Genomic DNA, 23,342 nt, shown 5'->3' with positions numbered 1-23,342 from the left:
TTGAATAGCATGGAATCAGTTTGTTTCTGTAAAAACCCTGTAATTGGAAATCCTGGACGTCACATATTCACTAAAGTATTAATAATAGTCATTATTAATCAAGAAAAAAAAACAATGATCTATCGTAAGGTAGTTGAATAATAGTTTGATTTTGACCTAAATTCAGAAATAACAATCACAAGTCTGCATGCAAAGGGGAATAGCATTGGACCAGAATTTTTGCTGATTGTCATGCGATGGATAATAGTGCTTTCACACTACGCTGTAGAACCTTTCACACAAGTGCAACTTTACGTTACATTATGTGATTTTACGGAGAAAATTTGTTTGCCCATATTTCTTCTATCATGGTTGTTATTTCTCATTGTTTTGTTTTTTCAAAAAAGAAATAATTCTGAATCGTTCAAGGATCGCGTACGAGGTAGAACTAAAGGCCAGCGGTGTCGTTTGGGGGAGGGGGGCATTTCACCCTCCCAATAATTTTGAGAAAAATTATTATATAGCCCATGGCCCTTGAATATCCGAATATGAACCATTCTTGTTCCTACCAATAAAAATGCTGGTGTTAAGCCCCTGTCATGAGCTCTCTTGCCCCAAGCCCTATTTAAAAAGTTGCAAACGTAAAGCAGTTACTAATTTTCGTCGGATGATTTGCCCCCAACAACGCATTGCACTCCCAGCCCAAAGCATTGAATCAGGAACACAGATCATTGGTCAGCATGTGAAAAATTTAACTTTTAATTCATTATTTTAAAAGTGAAATTAATGCTTCGTTTACGGCATTTCAAAATTCAATCTGAGATTTTAAATGTGTTTAAAATGAGCAAAAAGCAGCATCTTTAACAGGAGAATAGGGCAACCAGCTGAAACGCGTCAGCCAACACTTTATACCTGAGATCTTAGACCCTCCAGTGCCTCCAGAGGTGCCTAGGGCATCGACAAGGAGTCTCTAGTTTTCACGATATGTTGCTGCCGCCATAATATCTTCCCACTCAGGTTGTAGGAACGTGTTAAGAGAGCGGGGATCTAACTTATGTGTCCTATCATGACGTCCTTAAGCCAACTTCCTTTAATCTAGAACACAATAGTATGAGTATAAGTTCCAAGTGTTAAGGTCTATCTTAAGAATAAATAATAATTAATAAAGTTTTTCTTTAGTTCCGCCTTTGTGTATAGAAGTTAACGGTAGTAAAAAAGAAAATATATCTGACTCGACTTTTCCCTGATAAAGTAATTTCTCGTTTTTAGAAAATGCTCCACCGACCACGCTATCTGATAATATTCTTTTTTTTTGCTGGCGAAAAAAATCTGTGCTTGATTTGATGAAAATTGTTCCCTTGAGAAGGAAAAAATTGTCTGCTATTAATGAAATAACCACTCAAGCAGGAAAGGTATCGAAATGACATTTAAAAAAGACTCTTATTTGTCAGAACCGTCTTTTGAGTTGTCTCCTTAAAAAGAAAGAAGCTTTCTGGTCACAGTAAAAAATTTGTTCTTAGAAAGTGAGTAATGAGTGATGAGTGAGTGAGTAATGAGTGTTCTTAGAATAACCTAAGAGCCTTGGAGGCGCCAAGGTCCCCCTTAAATCTGTTGTATCTGAAAAAAAGAAGCTAAACTGATCAAGCTAGAAGCTTGAGAATTTTTCTGAATGATCTTTGGAACATGAAAATGATAATAGATTATAAAAACTCCCCAAGGAATTACACTTAAGAAAAAAAACCTGACAGCTTAACCTAGAAGTATGTCATAACTGAGTTGTAACCAGAGCGAATACCCGAGCTGTTAGCTGTAGCAGACAAAGTGAGAGAAAGGACGCAGTAGAAAGTGTGAGGACCGAATTCCCAAGCATCGCTCAAGCAAAGAAGGAGTAGCAGATAAGAGGGCTGAAGTTCCGCAAACTGCTGGTCTTAAGCATGCGCGTTTTTGCGTGGGCACCATTTTCGATGTCCGTATATCCGAGTGTTGCCGAATGTAGTGAGTGAACTGAGCAGAGTGAGGCAAAAACTTCCGTGAAGTGAACTATTTGCAAAACTTGATTTACTTGCTTTCGCCGCCCCTCTTCATTTGCTTTGCTCCGAAGCTTTTATATTTGACCATGCCTATAACTCCAACATTGTTTTACCCAATTTCATGTTTTTAGCTTGAAGAGTCTTGCCATTTACTCGGCGTATAAATAATTAAATGAACGGCCTCTGGCCTCACCGGCTCTTTGTCTTCCAAAAGACTGCTTCGTGGCAAAGTTTTTTGCCTAAAATTAGTTTGCCCGAAAATGGGAAAAAAGTATATTTTTCCGAACGGCAATAAAAAGTTAGATTCTAAATACAATATATTGTGTCTGTAGAGTTATTACCTAAATAGACATCAGGTATTAAAGAAAAAGTAGTGCAAGGCGCAAACTGGTAACAACCATCTTCATCTAAGAGGAATGTTGGCAATCAATAGTCAAACAGTTCGTTTTAACGAACAGTAAGTAAGGAGCGACTCGGCTCAATAGGGACCGAAAATCTAAAAATCGGAATTTTTATATCAACAGATGCATCAAAAGAATTCGCTAGTTATGTTGATTTCAAATATATAAGATTGATCAAGTTTAGTGTTACCAAGCGAAAGTTACAAGTCTTAGAAAACTTGCCTGATTTTTGAAATAGGGGGAAACACATTCTAAAATCACACCATTAAATTCAGCGTACCAGAGAATCCTACTGTAGAAGTTTCAAGCTTCTATCGGTAGAAACGTGGAATTGTGCTTTTTTTGCCAGAAGACAGGTAACGGATGCGTGTTCATTTGTTGTTGTTGTTTTTTCCCAGGGGCGATTGTATCGAAATACTGGTCCTAGGTGATCGGGAGAGGGTGTGCATTCGAACGAAAATTAAAAGTTTAGAGTTTTCATTTTAAGTGACCAAAAAGATTAGAGGGCAACTGGGCCCTCTTCCACGCCCATTTTTCCCCAAAATTATCTGACCGAAATTTTGAGATAGCCATTTTGTTCAGTATAGTTGAAAAATCAAATAATTATGTCTTTAGATGTAAAATAACCACCCACAGTCCATGGGTAGAGGCCTGTAAGTTACGAAATTCATCCATTGTTTACGTATAGTATTTTTGACTGGGAAGTATACAGACATTTTTTGGAGGGAGGGGGTGCGCTTGGGGTGGATTTCCATAGGGAGAATCCTCCTTTGGGGGTGTGTGTAAATGTCTGGGGGGAGGGGGTAAATATTCCACGGGAAATATTACACTGGGGGGGATTTGACAGAATTACTATATGAAATTCTTTTTAATTGTTTTACTTTGTCTTTGCCAAATTTTTCATGTGGAGACGTTTAGGGAAAATCATGCAGGAGCTTTTTTCCGCATGTTTTGGTTTCTGGAAAATAATTTCCATGAAAAGGGGCATTTCTGGAGTGAGCAAGAAAGCAATTAGAGATTAAAGTCTTTTACAAATGAAAGAATGCCAAAGAGAATTTTTCAGGCTGAATCGTCCGCAAGCAATTTTACAGGAATGGGGATTCCAGCGAGGATGAAACTGTCTAGAGAGAATTTGACGGGGGGGAGGCAGTGTGAACCTTAAGTTCGATGAAATTTCCATGGAGTAGTTTTTCGTGAGGGGGAGAGGTTTATTTCATAGAGGGTTAGCCAGATTTACCGGCATTATTTGAAAAACGAACAAAAATTTTTCAATATATTAAGGGTTGCCCCCTCCTCAATACGTAGCTGTTTACACTTAATTTTGACCGTTTTAAGAAATTTTTAAAGAGCGTCTACTGAATCACGGGGGCTGCTTAATTAGAATAGGAAGCTTTTTTAAAATGCTTACAGCTTTAGCGTAAAGAGCAAGGTATTGAGGAGTGGGCAACACTTCATATTCGGAATGAATCTGCCAAAATTAATACGCAAATTTTGTTTTAATTTTTCATGTACGGTAAACAAAATTCGTAACTCCGTTAGATGAAAAATGGTCAGAAAATCAATAAAAAACCTGTTTTTTTTAACTGAAAGTAAAGAGTGACATTAAAACTTAAAATGAACAGAAATTATTCCGTATATGAAAGGAGCCTCCTCAACGTCTCGCTCTTTACGCTAAATTTTTTATTGTTTTAAAAATAGAGTTGTGACAAAAAGTCAAACTTCGGCGTAAAGAGCAAGGGGCTGAGGAGGGGACAGCCCCTCTCATATACGGAATAATTTCTGTTCATTTTAATGTTGCTCCTTGCTTCCAGTTAAAAAAAACTTGTTTTTTTATTTACTGATAATATAGAAGGATGCGTAAATAACTGATTCTGGTTACTTCAATCACTTTAGGAAACCTTTACTGGTGGCATGGAAGAAAACACAATGTGGTTACGAAAACACATGCTGTCTGTACTATAGTATAAACTAATATGTCTATTAACCGATTTTGCTTTTTGTCATAGCCGGTTTCGCTCTGTGTTAAACACAAAATAAAAAGTATTTTCAACTGAATATAAGGAGCACCATCAAAACTTAAAACGAGCAGAAATTATTACGTATATGATAAGGAGATTCCCCCCTTCCTCAATACCTCGCTGTGTATGCTAAATATTTTTAGTATTAAAAAAAACAACTTCTTATTGTTTTAAGTAAACGTTCCTTGTGTTTCTGGAGTAGTTCTTAAAGAATTTGGACAAAAAGTCAAACTTTACTGTAAAGTGCACGGTATTGAGGAGGGGCAACTCCTGTCATATACGTATTGGTTTTAAGTTCTCTGTTGGTTTTAAGTTTTGATGCTGGTCCTTACTTTCAGTTGAAAAATGTATTCTTTTATTTAATTTCTGACTGTTTTAAATAATGCCAGGAAATTCGATTCCACTTCTATGAAAAATTACTTCCCCCCAAGTAAAATGTCTCCATGGAAAATTCCTCCCACGCAAAATCTCCCCGCCAGGAAAAATTTCCCCCAGAAAATTCTATTCTCAATGAAAGCTCCATCTTGTGGATGATTCCGGCTGAAAAGTTCTTCTTAGGGCACTTTGATTTGAAAAAGACTTTACTATCTGATTTATTTTTCAAATCAAACCTGAAATATTCCCCTCCGTTGAAAATCTTTCCCGCAATCCCTCCTCCCTCCTTAGTAGAAAGTTGTCACCGCAGAAAATTTCCCCTGGAGAATTTATCCTGCGGAAAACTCCTTCATTGAAAATTTCTCCCGTGGAAAATATCCCCCTACGGAAAGATCTTCTAGACAATCCTAGCCCGGAGAATTTTCTCTTGGTTAATTCCCTTAACATCTCCACAATGTAGAATTGATTCAGCAAAGAGAAAGAAAGACAAATAAAAATAATTTCGTACAGGAATTCTGGCAAATTACCCCAGTGTAAAATTTCCTCTGAAAAGGCAATCCCCCCCCCCACCGGGAACTTCCCTCCCCACGGAAAACTCTCCCTGTGGAAAATCCCCTAGAAGAAAATCCCCCCCCCTGAAAAATGTCTGAATACTTCAAAGTATCAAATGGTATACATAAGCAATGGGTAAATTCCTACAACCCCAGGGGCCGTGGGTTTGGCCCAAAGCCCCTGGTTACTGGACCTTTAACTATGCTGAACAAAGTGGCTCTCTAAAGAAGACTTTGGGGGAGGAGGGGCATGGGAATGGGACTAGTTTCCCTCGATACTTTAAAAATTGCCTCACCAGAATGCAGAAGAGCTATCCGTATCGGAAGCTCGTCAACTTTCAAAATGTACTTTCCGACAGAAAGTAGCCTTTCCTCTGCAATCCGACACGATATTCGGATCAAATATAATTTCTTTCACATAAAAAAATTCCTGTTTACTCTGAAATGCTGCTACAATTGCCAACATTATGGACATGTAGCTTCCCAATGTAAAAATGCGGCAAAATGTGCTAGATGTTCTGGAGGACATACCACTAGTCGTGAGCAACCGTGTTCTGCCCCTATGAAATGCGCAAATTATGGAAGTAAGAGACATCCCTCTTATAGCATTAAGTGTAAACAAATAAACGAAGCTTCAAAATTTCCTGGCTGACTCACCAACTCATCCGATGTTATATATTACATATATTAATTATCACATTATTGCTCATCATATTAATAATCATAAATTAATTTGTTTCTGTCTAATATTTTTGTCCTTATAAAAACTGTTTTTTGTCTTTTTTTCTTAGATGTTGATGAGTGCGCAGAAGGTACACACACGTGTCATGGAGACCTAAGGTGTGTCAACACTGAAGGTGGATTTAATTGCCAGTGTGGTGATACAAATTCAACGTGTGCGAATTGTAAGTCGTTTTTCATTGTTTTGTCAGTACTATTCAAATTTTTCTCAGCTGTAAAATAAAATGCCAATTGCAAACAGATTAAAATTTTGAGGGTAATTACTACTGCTAAAAACTCACTGCCGCACTAAGCCGCCTGAGGCCAACACAACTGGAACACTTTGAGGACAAAAATCTAAATTATGCGAAAGGAGATTTATTTTACGGAAAGAATACGAGGGGGCGAGTTAGGCTGTTTGGTAAGTATCAAAGGAGTTGTTACCGCTTAGGAAAAGAAGGAAGTATATGGGTCAGACCAGGCAGCGAAATAGCCCTTACTTTACCCAATGTGTAGAGAGATTGTGTGGAGATTTTAGTTTTGGAAATAAATGGGATAGTAATTACGATAAAGAAGAATTTTGGGGAAAGTTTTTAAGTTAGCGAAATTCCTTTGCTATTAAGTGCCGTCATTGTTGGTTTGTTTTTAGCCTCGTTTTGTCACGGCCACAACTAAATCACAAATAAATTATTATTCACGGCCACATTATATTTTCAATTTCGTAAAATCATATTTATCACGGCCACAATTTGTCACAAATGGATTATTATTAACCAACTGTTAATGATAAATCTTTGGTAACAATATAGGCTGTGTCCAGGGGGGAAGGGGTTTTGAACCCCTCCCCTAAAAAATATTTGTCCGACTCGTAAAAACGTAACAAAAATGAGTATAAACAAATTTTTTATACGTTTTTTAAGTTTTGTGTACCCCCTCCCCCCCCCCCAAAAAAAAAACTGGTCAACTAGAAACGTTTAAAATGCTAATCTTGATTTTGTAGAAGATTATATGTTTGATTTTAGTAGGAAGAAGCCGAATAAAGACAATACGAAAATAAGGAAAGCCATTATCTCTTCTTGTTCTATTGGAGGACAGATGGACTTATGGACAGATGGGGCAGACTTATGGACAGATGGAAAAATGTGTTGTTCTTAATTGTAACAAACCACTTTTTTTACTTTATGCATTTCTTGGCCTAGTCTTAATCCTCCTTCTATCGTAAATAGTAGTAAATAGGATTCTAAAAGTGTAACGAAGTGAAAATATAAATGTATTTGTAGAAAGGTGAAAGGTAAATATGAAAACTAAAACCTTAATATATAAAATGTAAAACAAAAATTCTTAGTGGATTAGAACATTTGAAATTCTGACTAATCTGTTTTCCCAAAATTGGACTAAACACCTTTATACTGAATGCTACCGGAATAATATAATCAGTTTGTGGAGAAAATAACCGCTTCATTCCAATCCGAAAAAGTGACACATCTTTTATTTTAGTTTTCACATTATACTTCGCTGAATTCAAATCAACTTAATTGAAATATTCCTTCAACTTGCATGCAGTGTGCTATCATTTTAAGTAACCTTCAGCACTTCTAACAATAAACTATAAAAGCTTGAACTTTTTTTCTCATTTTTTCTTTATATTTCTCTTATTTTATTTATAATAATAATATAATAATAATTTTATTAATGAAAAAGCTTTTTTTTTTTTTACTTCTGTGTTCTTTTTTTTTTTTTTTTTTTTTTTTTTTTTTTTTTTTTTTTTTTACTTGCAAAACATTTCTTGATATCAAATCGAAATATTCAGGTGGTTTCCTATTCACGATTTTATTATTAAAGTTTACCTAATATAGTATGTTGTCTCAAAATTTTCATTTTACTTATAATAATTATAAACTGAATTTTATCTTATATATATATATTATGAAATATAAATATACATATATATATATATATATATATATATATATATATATATATATATATATATATATATATATATATATAAAAAAAAAAAAAAAATATATATATATATATATATATATATATATATATATATATATATATATATATATATATATATATATATATATATATATATATATATATATATATATATATATATATATATATAACGTAGATAATTTCGGAGACCACACTGCCTTTCCATGACGATAAATAAAAGTTCAAATAGGGATAAAATCCTTTCAATAGACAGTGATGATAGAAATTCACAAAAATACCAGATACTTCGGTCACATATACAGTGACCGTCATCAGTAGTAAAACTGTTTACTACTGATGACGGTCACTGTATATGTGACCGAAATATCTGGTATTTTTGTGAATTTCTATCATCACTGTCTATTAAAAGGATTTTATCCCTATTTCAACTTTTATTTATATATATATATATATATATATATATATATATATATATATATATATATATATATATATATATATATATATATATATATATATATATATATATATATATATATATATATATATATATATATATATATATATATATATATATATATATATATTTATATATATTTTTTTTTTTTTATATATATATATATATATTATATATATTATTATATATATATATATATATATATATATATATATATATATATATATCTAATATACGACGACATATTAGGACGACAGTTTTTTTTTTTTTTTTTTTTTTTTTTTTTTTTTTTTTTTTTGCCAAGTAATTACCTCTTAAACATAATATATATATATATATATATATATATATATATATATATATATATATATATATATATATATATATAATATATACATATATACATATATACATATATAGTGGGTATAATAGTATGTAATCAAAATAATTCAACACAAATACTTCCAGCAGCTTTTGCAGCAAACATGTATCTGAATCCAAGACAACTTCGCATGCTTCTCCTCCCTCCTGCTCTTTCCAGAGCTTTGCTCTTTAGTCCCCTTTTTGCCCTACCATGGAATTTTTTGCTCTTTTTACCCTACCATGGAATTTCCTCTTCCTTTTAAATTACCAGGTTTGTTACCAGGAAATGTTTAGCAATTTCTTATCTAACTGGAAGGATAGCGATCATAAACCTGCCAATGTTATATGCCTGGTACAGCTTTGGAGGTTGCAGCATTCAGGATTCTTGTATGCGAACACCTGCCTAACTCTAAAGGTCCATTTTATTAAAAGAGGGTCGTTGGAATGTTCACGTTCTACGGTTTATTAATAAATTTATTTTGATATTTATTTTTGTAATTTAAAGAGGAATAGGCATTTTTTCTTGTTTCATTAAGGAAAGATTCCTTCCGTGTCTAACCAAGTTGTGGAATGAAAAGAACTTCCTACTGCAGTAAGTTCTTATCATCCTTTAACTTGGTTGGATAGGGAAGGAACCATTCTTTGACATTCCTTACCAGAACCAGAAGAAGGAAGAAAGAGAAAAAAATTACATATCTTTGAAAAAAAGAAAAAGCTAGCAGTGGAGGAAAAAAAAAAGAAAAAAGGAGGTAACATACCAGTGCTACCCACGCAAAAAAAGTGATTTTCTTTTTTGTTCAAGCCAGGGGACTTTAATTCAAACAGTTCGTGGTAACGAACTGTAAGTAAGGAGCGATCCGGCTCAATGGTAACCGAAACTCTAAAAAACGGGATTTTGATACCAATAGATACATCAAAAGAATCAGATTTTAATTTTGATTTCAAATATATAAGTTTCATTAAGTTTAGTCTTACCCATCAAAAGTTACGTGCCTGAGAAAATTTGGCTTATTTTAGAAAAAAGGGAGAAAGAACTTCTAAAAATGGTAGAAACTTAATGAAAATCACAACATAATACTCAAATTATCACAGAACCATATTTTAGAGATTTCAAGCTCCTATCTGCAAAAATGTGGAATTTTCTATTTTTTGCCAGAAAAAAAGATCACGGATGCTTGTTTCTTTGTTTTTGTTTGTTTGTTTTTTTTTTCCCAGGGGTGATCGTATCGAACCAGTGGTCCTAAAATATCGTGGGAGAGCTTATTTGAGCGGAAATTCAAAGTTCTAGTGCCCTTTTTAAGTGACAAAATAAATGGAGGGCAACTAGGCCCCCTCCGACGCTCATTTTTTCCCAAAGTCACCCGATCAAAATTTTGAGATAGCCATTTTGTTCAGCATGGTCGAAAATATGATAAAAATGTCTTTTAGGATGACTTGATCCCCCAAAGTCCCCAGGGGGAGGTCTGAAAGTTATGAACTTTACTCAATGTTAACATATATTATTGGTTATTGGGAAGTATACAGAATTTTTCTGAGGAGTTTTTTTCTGGTTGGTGGGGGAAGGAGCGGGTCGGGGGCTATATGGAAGGATCTTTCCATGAAGGAAGTTTTCATGGGGGAAGGGACATTGCTATGAAGGGGGCGCCGGATTTCCCATCATTATTAAAGAAAAAGATCAGGAATTAAATAAAAAAAAAACAAGTTTTTCAACTGATCAACTGATTGTGATTAAGAGGTCATTTTTAAAGAACTGGAAAAAATTCGAACATAGTTTAAAGAGCAGGGTATTGACTAGGGGGCGAACCCTCTAATATACGTGTTAAAAATTTATGAATATAGAAGTTCGTGACGTAAGTTAATTCTAAGTTAAGTATATTTATTACTAATAAAAACGTTCGTAAATAAAATTAAACAAGTTTCGAGAAAGCCATTTAACCAAATATAATATGCAAATTTTGTTTTAATTATTCATGTACGGTGAGCCAAAATCAAAACCTGCATTAATTCAAAAACGTTCAAAAATTAAATAAAAAAAATAAGTTTTTTTAACTGAAAGTAAGGAATGACTTTAAAAATAAAAACTAAAATAAATTTGGCTTTTTATGAAGGGGGAGTGCCCCTCCACACCGCATCTATATTTACGATAAATTTTTAATTAATAAAACATAATATTTTTTAAAAAATAAAAAAACATTATCTAAACTATCGAGGCGTTGAGGAGGGGACAGCCCCCATCATATACGGAATAATTTCTGTTCGTTTTAAGTTTTAACGTCGTTCCTTACTTTCAGTTAAAAAAACTTGTTTTTTTTATTTAATTTCTTCAATAGGGTGGCTGGCAATTCCAATGATGTACTTTTTATTTCGATCTGACATCATTTTTGAGGGGTCTAAGGCAATTTCCCGAAATTCTAATAATTCTCTTTTCAAAATACCATCTTGCTATTAAGGCTAACCGAGAAAATAGTTACCATTCCTAAATCAGCTATAAATTGTATTTTTTTCTCTCTCTCTCTCTAGTCAGTTTTAACGTGTTTTACAAGTTTTGGTAACTGCGGGTTGGGGTTCGATCTTTACCAGGTTGCAAGTATCGTTGCGACCATGATATCTTGTCTAAAAATAAATACATGTGTTATATCATCTTAAATCTGAAGATACAGTTTTTTTTTATCAAAAACTTCATTATACCTTAAATATTATGTTCTGTTAATTAAAAAATCCACTAGATATTGCACCGTCATTTCAAGTGAGCCTTTAAACAGCTCTCCATGTTGTTCCTGTTCCCCGAAAGCCGTGATGGAGGAAAACGAAAAAAAAAAAAAAATAGAGGACATATCAGTCCTACCAATGAAAAAAATGATTTTCCAAGTTGTTCAAGATGGGGGCTGCAAATTTCCTGTATGAAATTTTTGGCAATGGCAATGCCAATGGTGCACCTCTTATTTCTAAAAACAGGCCTTAAGCTACTTATTATGTTTAAAGCATTAAATATTAAGTATTAATTATTATGTGTTAATGTCAGGTATTAAGTAATACTTATTATATACTAATTAATCAACTACTTATTATAATGGAGAAGAAATGGGTCAGGGATTGCTAAAGTATAAAGGATCAAAAAACACTTCCCCTTGAATCATCTTAGGTCTACTCATACCTGTAAACCACAATTATCCAATTTATAACTTTTATTTATTTCAAAGTCATGAAGTTTTTAGGGTGGTATCATATTTTCGTCACTATTACCACGTGGAATTGCAAAAATAAATTGTCAAACTTATAAGTTAGATTTGACAACGCTTTTTCTCCGTAAAAATTCAAATACGAACAATCAAGTAATTCCAAAATACAACTACTATTTCAAAGGAAAGCTACACCTTCCCCATGTGAGGCTGAAAAACGCCTGCTCCTTCTGCAAGAGCAAGAAGAACAAGATAAAGTCTATTCTAGTGTCACATTCTAACTGTCTAACGTGAAACTAATAGAATATTTTGTTGCTATTAATTTTTTTTCTACCGAGTTAAACTGATCCTAAGCTAAAGCCTTTCTGTTTCAGTATGTGATTCCCCTCTTGGCCCTAAATCGCATCTCTCTGTTTGGTTACCCAGTGAACCTTGTACCGTATGTTCCTGTGACAATGGCGTAACACAATGTCAGTCTTTACCTTGTTCTTGCGATGAGTCACAAGCTGAAACTGTTTTCTCATTGGAGCTTCAACTAGTCGTAGAAAAATTTTTGGCCAATAGAAAGATAGATAAGTCCTGCTGTCGACGGTGTGATTTTAAGTCATCACAAGGCTGCACTCATCAAGAAGATAAGACAAGAATCTTACGCTCGGGAGAAGTTTGGATTCATCATTGCCAAACCTGTGAATGCCTAGTAAGTTTTTAAAATAAACTCTAAATTTAGTTCATAAAATGCCAAATTTTGGACGTAAAATAACTTTTACACAGTTAGATATACTGCATAATATATATATATATATATATATATATATATATATATATATATATATATATATATATATATATATATATATATATATATATATATATATATATATATCAGTCTGGTCTCTGTAGGTAGTAAATTACTTAGTAATATGATACTTTTTTGACTGAGAGATGCCGTAGACAAAGTTTTAAGAGAAGAGCAGTGCGGTTTTAGAAAAAGGTAGAGGATGTGTCGAACAAATTTTCACTCTTAGGCTAATAATTGAGAAGTGCCTGAGTTTTCAAAGAACTTTGGTCCTCAGTTTTATAGATTATGAGCAAGCGTTCGATTCATTTGATAGAAGAGTTTTAGTAAAGGTTTTATCCTTGTATGGTATACCAGACAAATACTTTAAAGTGATTAGTGCTATGTACAACAATAAAAATGCTATGGTTAAGGTAGGAAATGAGGTTAGCTGCTGGTTTTGTATCAGATCAGGAGTTAAGCAGGGTTGTGTTCTATCCTCTTTTATATGGCTCATTTTGATGGCTTTGTTTTAAGGAGCATAGGAAAGGCGATGGGAGACCACGGAATCAAATGGGGAGGAAAAAGTCTCATGGACTTGGATTATGCTGATGATTTAAGCATCCTAGATGAAAGTATGAACAAAAATGAATGAGGTTTTAGAGGTTTTGCGAGTTCAGGGTGCTAGAATTGGTTTGAAAATTAATGTTAGGAAGACTAAGTCACTAAGGCTAGGAATAAGTGAAGATGAAAAGATGACGTTGGGTAATGAAAAGATTGATCAGGTGGACAGCTTCACTTACCTTGGTAGTATTATTAGTAAAGATTGTGGGAGCGGTGAAGATGTTAAAAATAGAATAGCCAAGGCTCAGGGTGTTTTTTCACAGTTAAAAAAAAGTCTGGAAGAATAGGAAGATAAGTCTGCAAACCAAGATTAGAATATTAGAAGCCACAGTGATGACAGTGGTCAAATACGGCTCTGAAACGCTCCGAAAAGCGGATAAAGATTTGCTAGATGTTTTCCAGAGAAATTACTTAAGGATTGTTCTGGGTACCCGGCTGACTGACCGTATTTCAAACAATAGGCTATACGAAAAATGTGATTCAATACCGCTCTCTAGGGCTATAATGATAGAAAGGTCGAGGTGGCTAGGGTACGTTGTGCGGATGAAGGATGACAGATTGCCGAAGATTGTTCTTTTCGGCCAACCATCTAGGGCTAAAGGGAAAGCAGGTCGTCCTCGTCTGGGGTGGGACGACGTCATAAAGAAAGATTTAAAGGAAATGGGAACTTCGTGGGCGGGTGTAAAAAGGGAGGCTTTGAATAGATTGGGGTGGAGGAGGAGCTTGCGTAGCTGTGTTGGCCTCAGGCGGCTTGGTGCTGTGGTGAGTTTGTAGTAGTAGTAGTAGTAGTAGTAGTATATATTTACTACTATATATATATATATATATATATATATATATATATATATATATATATATATATATATATATATATATATATATATATATATATATATATATGTACATATATATATATATATATATATATATATATATATATATATATATATATATATATATATATATATATATATATATACCAGAATTTAGGGTCAACCGGTAATTTGGGTCAACCAGATTTTTTTCTAAAATTTTGGGCCAATCAGAGAGTACTATGAAAATATCTCGTTATTAGAACAAGCTAAATCTCATTATTCGTGAAATCTCATTGTGAATTGCCCTTCAGTCGTGTCACCTGTCAGAATGCGTTCCTGGCATGTAAAACAAGATATATATCCGTTTGTTTTTTTTTGTGCTGTTTGATTGAACCAGTTTTTATAAATTTGTATAAACCAGTTAATTTAAAATTGGTGAAAATATAAAAGTCAGATATTCGAGTCAAATGTTGGACTCGAAAGTAAGATGAACTAAGTAAAATAAAAAGAAGCAGGTTCTGACACTTCCCTTGGAATTACAATGTCAAATTTTGAGCCCAGGTTGCAGTGTTGAAATTCTATGAAGTAACTGCCTTGTGATGCTGGCAATTAATCCCAGCTGCCGCAAGGTCGGGCCACAGGTTTACCATCTGTCTCTGTAAAAGTCACCAGGCAACTGAACTGTTGAGGATTGTCAGTGCTCAGTTAAGACTGAACAGCTTGTACCACTGGCGGATCCAGGGAGGGGGACCCACCTCCCACCAATAAAAAATATTCTCTGGTACCCTCCTATGCTGTTTTATCATTTTTTACTCTTTTTTTTAGAATAAATTTGTAGATTCGGTCAATTATTGGCACCTTTGTCAAAATGCCCCCCCCCAGATTTTGCTCATTGGCACCTTTGTCACATTGGGCCTCCCCCAAGATTTTGCTCTCGATTCACCCCTGTCTTGTACATTGCTTGAAAAGTCTCTCTCAGATCACATATACATAATATTTGTTTAATTTTATTTCGTCTATTCTGGTACAAAGTTCGAGCTTTTGTTCAAGTTCGAGTGCTGTTTTATCATTTTTTACTCTTTTTTTTAGAATAAAAAAAAAATATGTTTTTGCACCACGAAATATGTTTTTTATTTGAGTTTCTCACATAAAGTTTTATTTATATATCCTATTTGTCCTGAAGATATCATGTCTGTGCATATGTTTTTTTACTTTTCGTGATTTAAAGTGAAATTCAAAACCTGCCTTCAATTGAATTTTTTTTAACATATATTATTTGTTTTTTTTTTTAGAACGGGGAAATAGATTGTTGGTCATTAGAATGTCCGCCAGTTTTCTGTGATAGCCCAGTCTTAAAACCTGGGGACTGTTGTCCAAGGTGTCGAGACGATCCGTGTTCACCTGTGGATTCAAACATCACAGACTCACAACAAGGATGCCACTACGGTAGCGACTTTTATAGTAGCGGAATGAGCTGGACACTTTTAGAAGACCCTTGTACTACTTGTAGCTGTAAGGTAAGATCTTGCATGAAGATATCGATTTTTTTTAAATCGATTTTTAAATCGATATCGTTTTTTTATCGATTTTTTTTTATCGTGAAGTACCCGGTACTAGTCGTTTAATTTTTTTTTTAATTTAAAAATTAAAAAAAATTTTGTATCCAATGTTTTTTCAATGGAAAAAAAATACTTGATCGAAACTAATCTAATAAAATTAAATAAATAAATTTAAAAAGCAAAATACTCGATTGGCCTCACTCTTCAGGTACCCGTTGTATAACGTGACATGATTGTTAATAGATATGAAGATTAGTTGGCTGGGAGCTAAGGACATCTATCAGTTATATAGGTAGGTGAGAAAAGTAAAAATTTTGAAGAAAGACCTAATTTAATTTAGAAATTAAAGTAAGAATTTAGTTATTATAGTGTTTAGTAAGAAAAAGGGATATAATTGTAATTCAAATTAAAAAAAAAAAAATAAACAATATTCGATTGGCTTTAGCCTTCAGGTACCCATTGTATAAACTAACACTATTGTTTACAGACCTAAAGATTACGGGTTGGCTGGGAGATAGGGGAATCTGTGAGCTAGATAGGTAGGTGGCAAAAGTAAAAAAATTTGTTATTATTGTATTTAGTGTATTTAGCAAAACCCTGCAAAAAGCTTATTTTACATATGCTTAATAATTAACCTTAATTCTTAAGAATATAAAATTATAAAGTTATTGTATAATTTAATTATATACTATAGCATAATTATAATATAATATATAATAATTATATAATATAGTAATATAATATACTATATGATAAAATATAATTATTATACTATATAATGATAAATAATAAAAAAAAAATCAATAATAATTGCTCCTGCTTAATAACCAAAAATGGTACTTTATCTCACAAAGTTGAAAAAGGTGCCTGCTAACACAAGGAGGGGGGGGGGAGTTTTAGTCTTTGAGATTGGCCTGGAGGCCCCCCTCCCTCCAGGAAAAATGAGAAGTTTTGGTGTAAAACTCCACTGTTTATCCTTTTTTCTCCCTCCCCCGCTGATCAATCTCTTACGAAAATCATAAACATACACAACAAGAAGAAAAATAGGGATTTCTATTCGCAAGACAGTGGAATTCTATATTTGAATGAATATTCCGACTCTATGTCCAAGGGTCGTCCTCACATAAATATGTAAAAGAAAAAAGACTTACCATAACATAAAACCATTAAAACTAAAATGAAAATTTTAAAAATGATCAAAATTTTTTATGATGGAAAGGCAGTATGCTCTTTGTCGCTATTTACTCTTGGGAAAAATTCTCTTCTCCCCTTCACCCTCTTTCTCCCCTTAGGGTTGGAAATGTGTGTATCAATGGTACAAAACTCACACACTCGTCTGATGATAAAATTTCTAAGAATCTCTATTTTCTACTTAGATGTAGAATTTTTACCCCGGTGTTATTTTCACCTATGTAGGCAGTATATTTTGGTACCCGGGTGATTGCCATGGCAAGGTATAATTTTGCTTTGTTTATAAATTGTGCCAAAAACGGTACAATGGCAACACTGCCCCATATATAAGTTTTTTTCTATGTAGGTAGTGTGCTTTGGTACCCAGGTAATTTTTATACCAAGGTATATTTTGGTTCTCCTGTTAAGTATTAATCTAAAAGCGCATGGTGATAGATCTTTGCTTCGGGCTAAGGCAAATAGCTTAACTAACGTACGATGAAATTTTTAAATAAAGGCTTTAAAAAAAAGTTAAAAATAACTGTTTCGTCCCAAACTGAATGATACGCCCCTCTTCTGAAAAAATTCATTGGGATAAGTCCGTCATGGAACCATGTCTTCAACAAAAGAAATTTGCTGATGCTTGCATGATTTACTAATCAAGCTAGGAACTTTTGAAAAAATTTAAATTGTGGACCAGAAATCCATGAACCGCAGTTTGCCAGTGTGTGGATCGTTATGTCAGCATCGATACTCTACAATCCATAAAAAAATAGAATAGAAAATCAAATTTCACAACAATAACAACAAAAGAAGCTTACGCCGAGGTCCAAGTTCCTTTGCTTATTTCTCTATTTTGGGATTATTTATACTTAAGTGACATTTGTTTGAGTTTCGATTTGTTTAATATCATTTATTTACTTATTTATTATTTTATTTATTTATTTATCATTTATTACATTTATTTTTTATGCATATTTATTATATTTTATTTATTTATTACTAAAATATATTTATTTTATTATATTATATATGATATTTTTTTTTTGCGGGGGGAGGATATGAGTGGGTTATAGGACTGGAGGGAGGAGTGGGATGAAGGAGTGGGTGTGGATAGAGTTGTATTTGGATGGTGGTTGGTTGTTACCCTGGGGGTGTTGAGAGAAGGTGATTGTCTTTTTTCTTTCTTTTTTTTATTATTATTTTAATTAGTCTAGAATGCTTCTAGGAATATTTATGTAGTTTTTTATTATTATTGTTATTGATCTAGGATGCCTTCAGGAATGATTTATGTAGTTAATCGCTACGCGTTAGCAAAATTTAAGTTTTTCCCTAGCATAGTGATTTATGTCTGTAATAGTTTATATTTTTGTTTATTATGTAAATAAAAGTCAAAATATCAAAATATGTTAATTTTATATATTTTATAGTACAAACTTATTTAAAATTCAATTATAAAAGGTATAAAGCCAAACTGGCCTACCATAACAAAACCAAATAATTCACGGAGTAGAGAATGTGCATATTGGTTTAATTTTTTCTATTTATTCTTTTACGTTATTAACTTTCTTCTTTTTTAAGCTCGTCATGTTTCAATGAAGAACTTGTAAATCAATTTCGTAGATTTAGGGAAAAAACCTTGATATGGCTTAAAATTGTACTGAAAGGAATTTCATTTTTTTAAACTAAAGCCAATGAAAAAGAGATTGAAAACTAAAAATTAAGATATAGTTTTTATCAGAATTCTGTCATCTATGCATTCTTTTAAGCCCTAGAAAAAAGAAAATGGCTTACATAGTAGCTTAACAATATCTTCTCAGGGTATATTTTTGGCCTTGGATTCATTCCTGAAAGTATTTTTCACCTAACTCAACTATTTTTCAAAATAGCCCTAAAATAGAAACCCCTAAACTAGAATTTTACTTCTATATGAAAATGTACTCAAATTTTAGTGAAATGCAAAATAAAATAAAAATTAAAGAATAACCTAAAAATGGGTAATACTAAAATTCAAGGGTGTATCTAGGATTTTTGTCCGGGGATGGGGGGGGGGGGTTACAATAAAAACTTTACAAACCGCATAAAAAAATTTTAAGGGTCGAAAAAACATTTTAAGGGGGTTCAAAGCCGGTAACCGTTTCCCCTGGAAACGGCCTAGCTAAAATGATAACAATGGCTTTATGACCCTGTTGAGACAGTCAACAAGCTTCTGTTGTGACAACATATGACGCGTGTTTCAGCTAAGTAAATCTGTTATCGTTATTTTAGATACAACTTGCATATCCATTGTTTAATCTGATTTATTGCATTTTTTTCTGCGTTGCCAGCATGCTTTTTTTGCTAGCACGGCAGCCTTGCCTGAAAACAAGGCTTTTGCTCTGATGATGTCCTTATATCCTTATTGTAAGGGATTAAAACGTAAAAGCTGAAAACCCTGGAGAGGGAAGGGTTTCGTTTCAGTGGAGTTGTGCTTAACTAAATTTAATTTTAACTCATTTTTGGTAGTGGGCTAACTTTCTTTCTAACTTCTAAATCTTTTGGTCTAAAGCTTTTTACCCAAGGAAAAAAATAGCTTACCTTCATATGTTTCTGCATTAAAAACTGGGCTTTAATTATATTGGTTTATCTTTGTGACGTATATTCGCGAGCAAGTCTCTGGAAAGAAAATATTTCCAACCCCTTTTAAAACCTGATTGGTTCGTTTATGAGAAGTATTAAGCCAATAATGAACGATAAGTTTTTGAGTCACAACATTTTGACTTGTAAACTGTCTATTTCTCTGTGTTGTTTTTAACTTTTAAGCTAAATTTAAAAATGGCTTTTGTTTCGTTCCGTTTCCGAAAAACGAAGACGAAATGATTTTTAATTTTTAGAAAATTTATGCCACGTATTTTTGTTGCATAAAGATTAATTCCCTGCCTTTTATTTCGTTGGTTTAAAGTTTTGTATATCCTGGGTTTCTATTTTAAACCCTACCCATGCACTGGCTCTACGATTAAATTAGTTATTTCTGCTTTTTATTTTGCTTAACACATTTGTATTTTTTTGTAAATGTCAAGTATTCAACTTTTGAAGCTCTGACTTCATCTGTACTATCATCTATTTGTTCAAATTTTGTTGTTTAATGCTTAAATCTATAATAAGTGGGTTTTCAATCATTAATCACTTTTATATTTTCCTACCGTTTCTTTTTCATTTTAGACTTCATACTTATTAAATTACTTAATTATTTACCTTCAGGTATTAATTTCTGGTTCTTACTTCTCTCTAGCCACTTTGATTTGAATGTAATATTTAAATGTCAATATCAATCTGCAGCTAAATATGCGCTTTTTATTCTTCTTTTTATTTATAAAACTAAAGTAAATTTAATCAAACTTAATTACTAAACTATAGCATAATTAAATAAAAAATAAATTAAATTGAAGTTAACTAGTGATTCGTCTACATAGATCTTTACTATTCTAGCAAGAGTTGCTTGTCATTCTTTAGGACCTAATTACTTTATTTACTATTTAATTTGAAATGAAATATGAAATGAAATACAATATAAAACTTTTATTAGTAACATAGTAAGATATTAACTATCTTACCTTGCTCCATACTTCCTCTATTTTAATATATTGGTAGTTTTTATACAGGCCATAACCACCCTAGTTTGAAAACCCCCTCTTATTTGATTGTGCCTTCCCCCATTTCTAATTAGACTAAATAAATTAGAAATGCTCTTTCCTTCCTAGCTTTGAGTGATGGACTTTCTACCTTAATCGAAAATATTTTCCATAATTAACCCTAATTCTCTATAAGAAAAAAGTAAAATTTTGTTTGCTTAAGTAAAACTAGTGAAAATTTCCTCTAATGCGTTGAATTATTTATCTATATCTTTTTATATATATAGCCCTCTGTTGCCCTCATTATGTGTATATAGCCCTCCATAGCTATGACTTGTGTTCTACGATGATAAACTGTAACTTAAGAGAAATAAATTTTACAAAAAACAACTTTCCGACTTCTTATTCTGAACCTTTTGCACAATTAAAGGACTAACGATTTTTCAGGATTCTTTGTGTCAGCCCTTGAGAAGTGCCTCATCACCTAGGGGTCCAGGGTAATTTGATACTAACATTTATACCTTTTGTATGTGTGCTGCTTACCCGACTGTCCTGTGTTGCACTTACTTCTGCCTCTTCTATTGCCTTTTTTTATCTTTGCAGAGCTTCCACCATCCCAGAATTTCCACCCGAACGAAGTTGGGTTCTTCGAAATCTACCCGAAAATTGAAGTTCTTAAATACCATACACGAAAAGACACGTAAAAACATGAAAATGAAATTGAAATTAAACTTCCGGTAGCATTAACTGTCTGGGAGATTTCGGGAACCAAATTTTCTTTCGGGGAAATCCCGGAATATTCGAGGAAGGTGGAAAAACTGCATGGTTGGGTCACGTGGTAATTAAAAAGCAGATTTTTACGTGGAATGGAAGCTTTTTTTTATACGGTAATCCAGTAAACCTTTACGACCCTAAACGTAGTAAGTGCATTTGAAAAGCTAATGGTCTATTTTTCTTATTAGCTGGTTTTGAGATCTTTTCTTACAAACTGGTTTTTAAATTTTTACTAAATTACCAAATTGTTAAACTATCAAAGCATCTTGTATGCTTGGTCGAGTATATTCAAGGGCAATTTTTAAAGCAGGCCCTAACAAGGACAGAAAAATGAAGCCTGTTATCTGCTGGTTTTGAGATCTTTTCTTACAAACTGGCTTTTAATTTTTATTAAATTATCAAATAAATTACCAAATAGTTAAATTATCAAAGCTTCACCTCTTGTCTGCTTGGTCGGGTATATTCAAAGGCAATTTTGAAAGCAGGCCCTAACAAGGACAGAAAAATGAAGTCTGGCTTTTTGAATTGGTTTTCTAAACTCTTGGTTACCTAAATCTATATCTATATATTTATATTAAAAAAAAAAAAATCAGGATTCGATTTTAATAAATAAAACTTCATAGTCAGTTTTTGCTCCTAGCGGGCGTAAAATTAAAAAAAAAAAAAAGTAGGGAAAAAACAGCCAAAAAAATAAGCTAAATAAATATTAAACAAAATAGTTTAAGAAGTTATAGTTTTCCTTTAAAGCATACTTGTCTTTGGGAATCAAAAGATTGTTAATGTTTGAATATTTACAAAAAAAGCTTTGTCAAATTTATAATGTTGCTTTTTTATTTACGTGGTTAAATGTGGCAACCCTGACGGAAATTCTAAATGTTTTTACTTAATGTTTCTGACACTTAAATAATAATTTTCTAATATCTTATAAAAATAAATTTGTTAGCAGAAATCGAATAATAACTTTTATTAATGTTAATAAACTGCCATTGTACCATAAATATTGTAAATTGAAATAATTGTATGGTGAATTTAATACAAATTCAAATTTAAAATAAATGCAAATAATTAAGTAAAATAAATAAAATAATTGTTATTTAAGTGCAATAACGTCGAACTAAAATAATTGCAAGTAATTAAATAAGATAATAAATATATGAATAAAGTAGTACATAAAATTCAAAATAAAAGTGGAATGAATTTTAAACATAAAATAAGTAATTGTTAAAAGAATAATAACAATTTTTAGCAAAAAGAGGTTAATAAAGATAATTTCTTAAACCACATTGGCCTGACATCACATAAAGAAATAAAAACGAGCAAAAATGGGGTTTTTTATAGGCCAAATGAAGATACTGAAAAAACAAAGCGAATATTTCGAGAGGACAAACGCCTCTCTTCTTCAGCGCGAAACGAGACGATGGATCAATAAAAGCCAAAAATTAAAATAATTAAAACCAACTACCTAACAACCGTAAAAGCGAGTTATTTGCCAATATCCGCGATTTGCACAATATCCAAAAATATGAACTGCCATCGACGGATACTAGCGAACAACTGACAAAGGAAAGGAATCAATTCATTCACTCGAAAAACAAAACGAACCAGCAATTAAATAAGTTGGAAAACTATGTCATTTGATTTCGGATTTTAATTAAGGCATTTCTTGCAGACACCCTTTGAGACCTAAGGGGTTGTTCACGTGTTTGATTAGATGACCGGGAAAGTGGTTCAAGGCTTATTTCAGGGATCACTAAAGTATCGGCTTCTCTTTTGAGAAAACCGAACTATGACTCGTTTATTCTTAAATCACCAGAATCTCTGTTTAAAGCTAGACCTAAATGTTGGTATTTATAAATTTCAACAGCTTCTCTGTAGTGCTGGACAATACCTTTATCATTCGAAATAAGACTAGCTTGATTAAACAAAATAGTATGGTCTGGTTTTTCAAAAATGTGCTCTGCAAGGGCAGAGTC

At 32.7% G+C, this 23,342-nt stretch overlaps 1 protein-coding gene across 2 annotated transcripts in view; it reads left to right on the top strand.

Annotated features, from left to right (window-relative positions):
* LOC148939132 (protein kinase C-binding protein NELL1-like) overlaps positions 1-23,342 on the top strand; it is a 145,361-nt gene that overhangs the window by 84,587 nt on the left and 37,432 nt on the right. Inside the window, exons 12-15 of one of the 2 annotated variants that reach the window (XM_089106603.1) lie at positions 6,146-6,259; positions 12,416-12,738; positions 15,548-15,772; positions 21,043-21,092. In XM_089106603.1, the coding sequence (XP_088962729.1) occupies positions 6,146-6,259; positions 12,416-12,738; positions 15,548-15,772; positions 21,043-21,092 (712 nt within the window). The remainder of the gene's footprint in view (positions 1-6,145; positions 6,260-12,415; positions 12,739-15,547; positions 15,773-21,042; positions 21,093-23,342) is intronic. The other variant, XM_089106604.1, reaches the window with a different exon arrangement.

This window comes from Artemia sp. Qi Xiang Cuo, chromosome 21 (genome assembly GCF_049724085.1).
Source record: "Artemia sp. Qi Xiang Cuo chromosome 21, ASM4972408v1, whole genome shotgun sequence".
Taxonomy (NCBI): domain Eukaryota; kingdom Metazoa; phylum Arthropoda; class Branchiopoda; order Anostraca; family Artemiidae; genus Artemia; species Artemia sp. Qi Xiang Cuo.
This window is presented reverse-complemented; position numbering and strand designations above follow the sequence as displayed.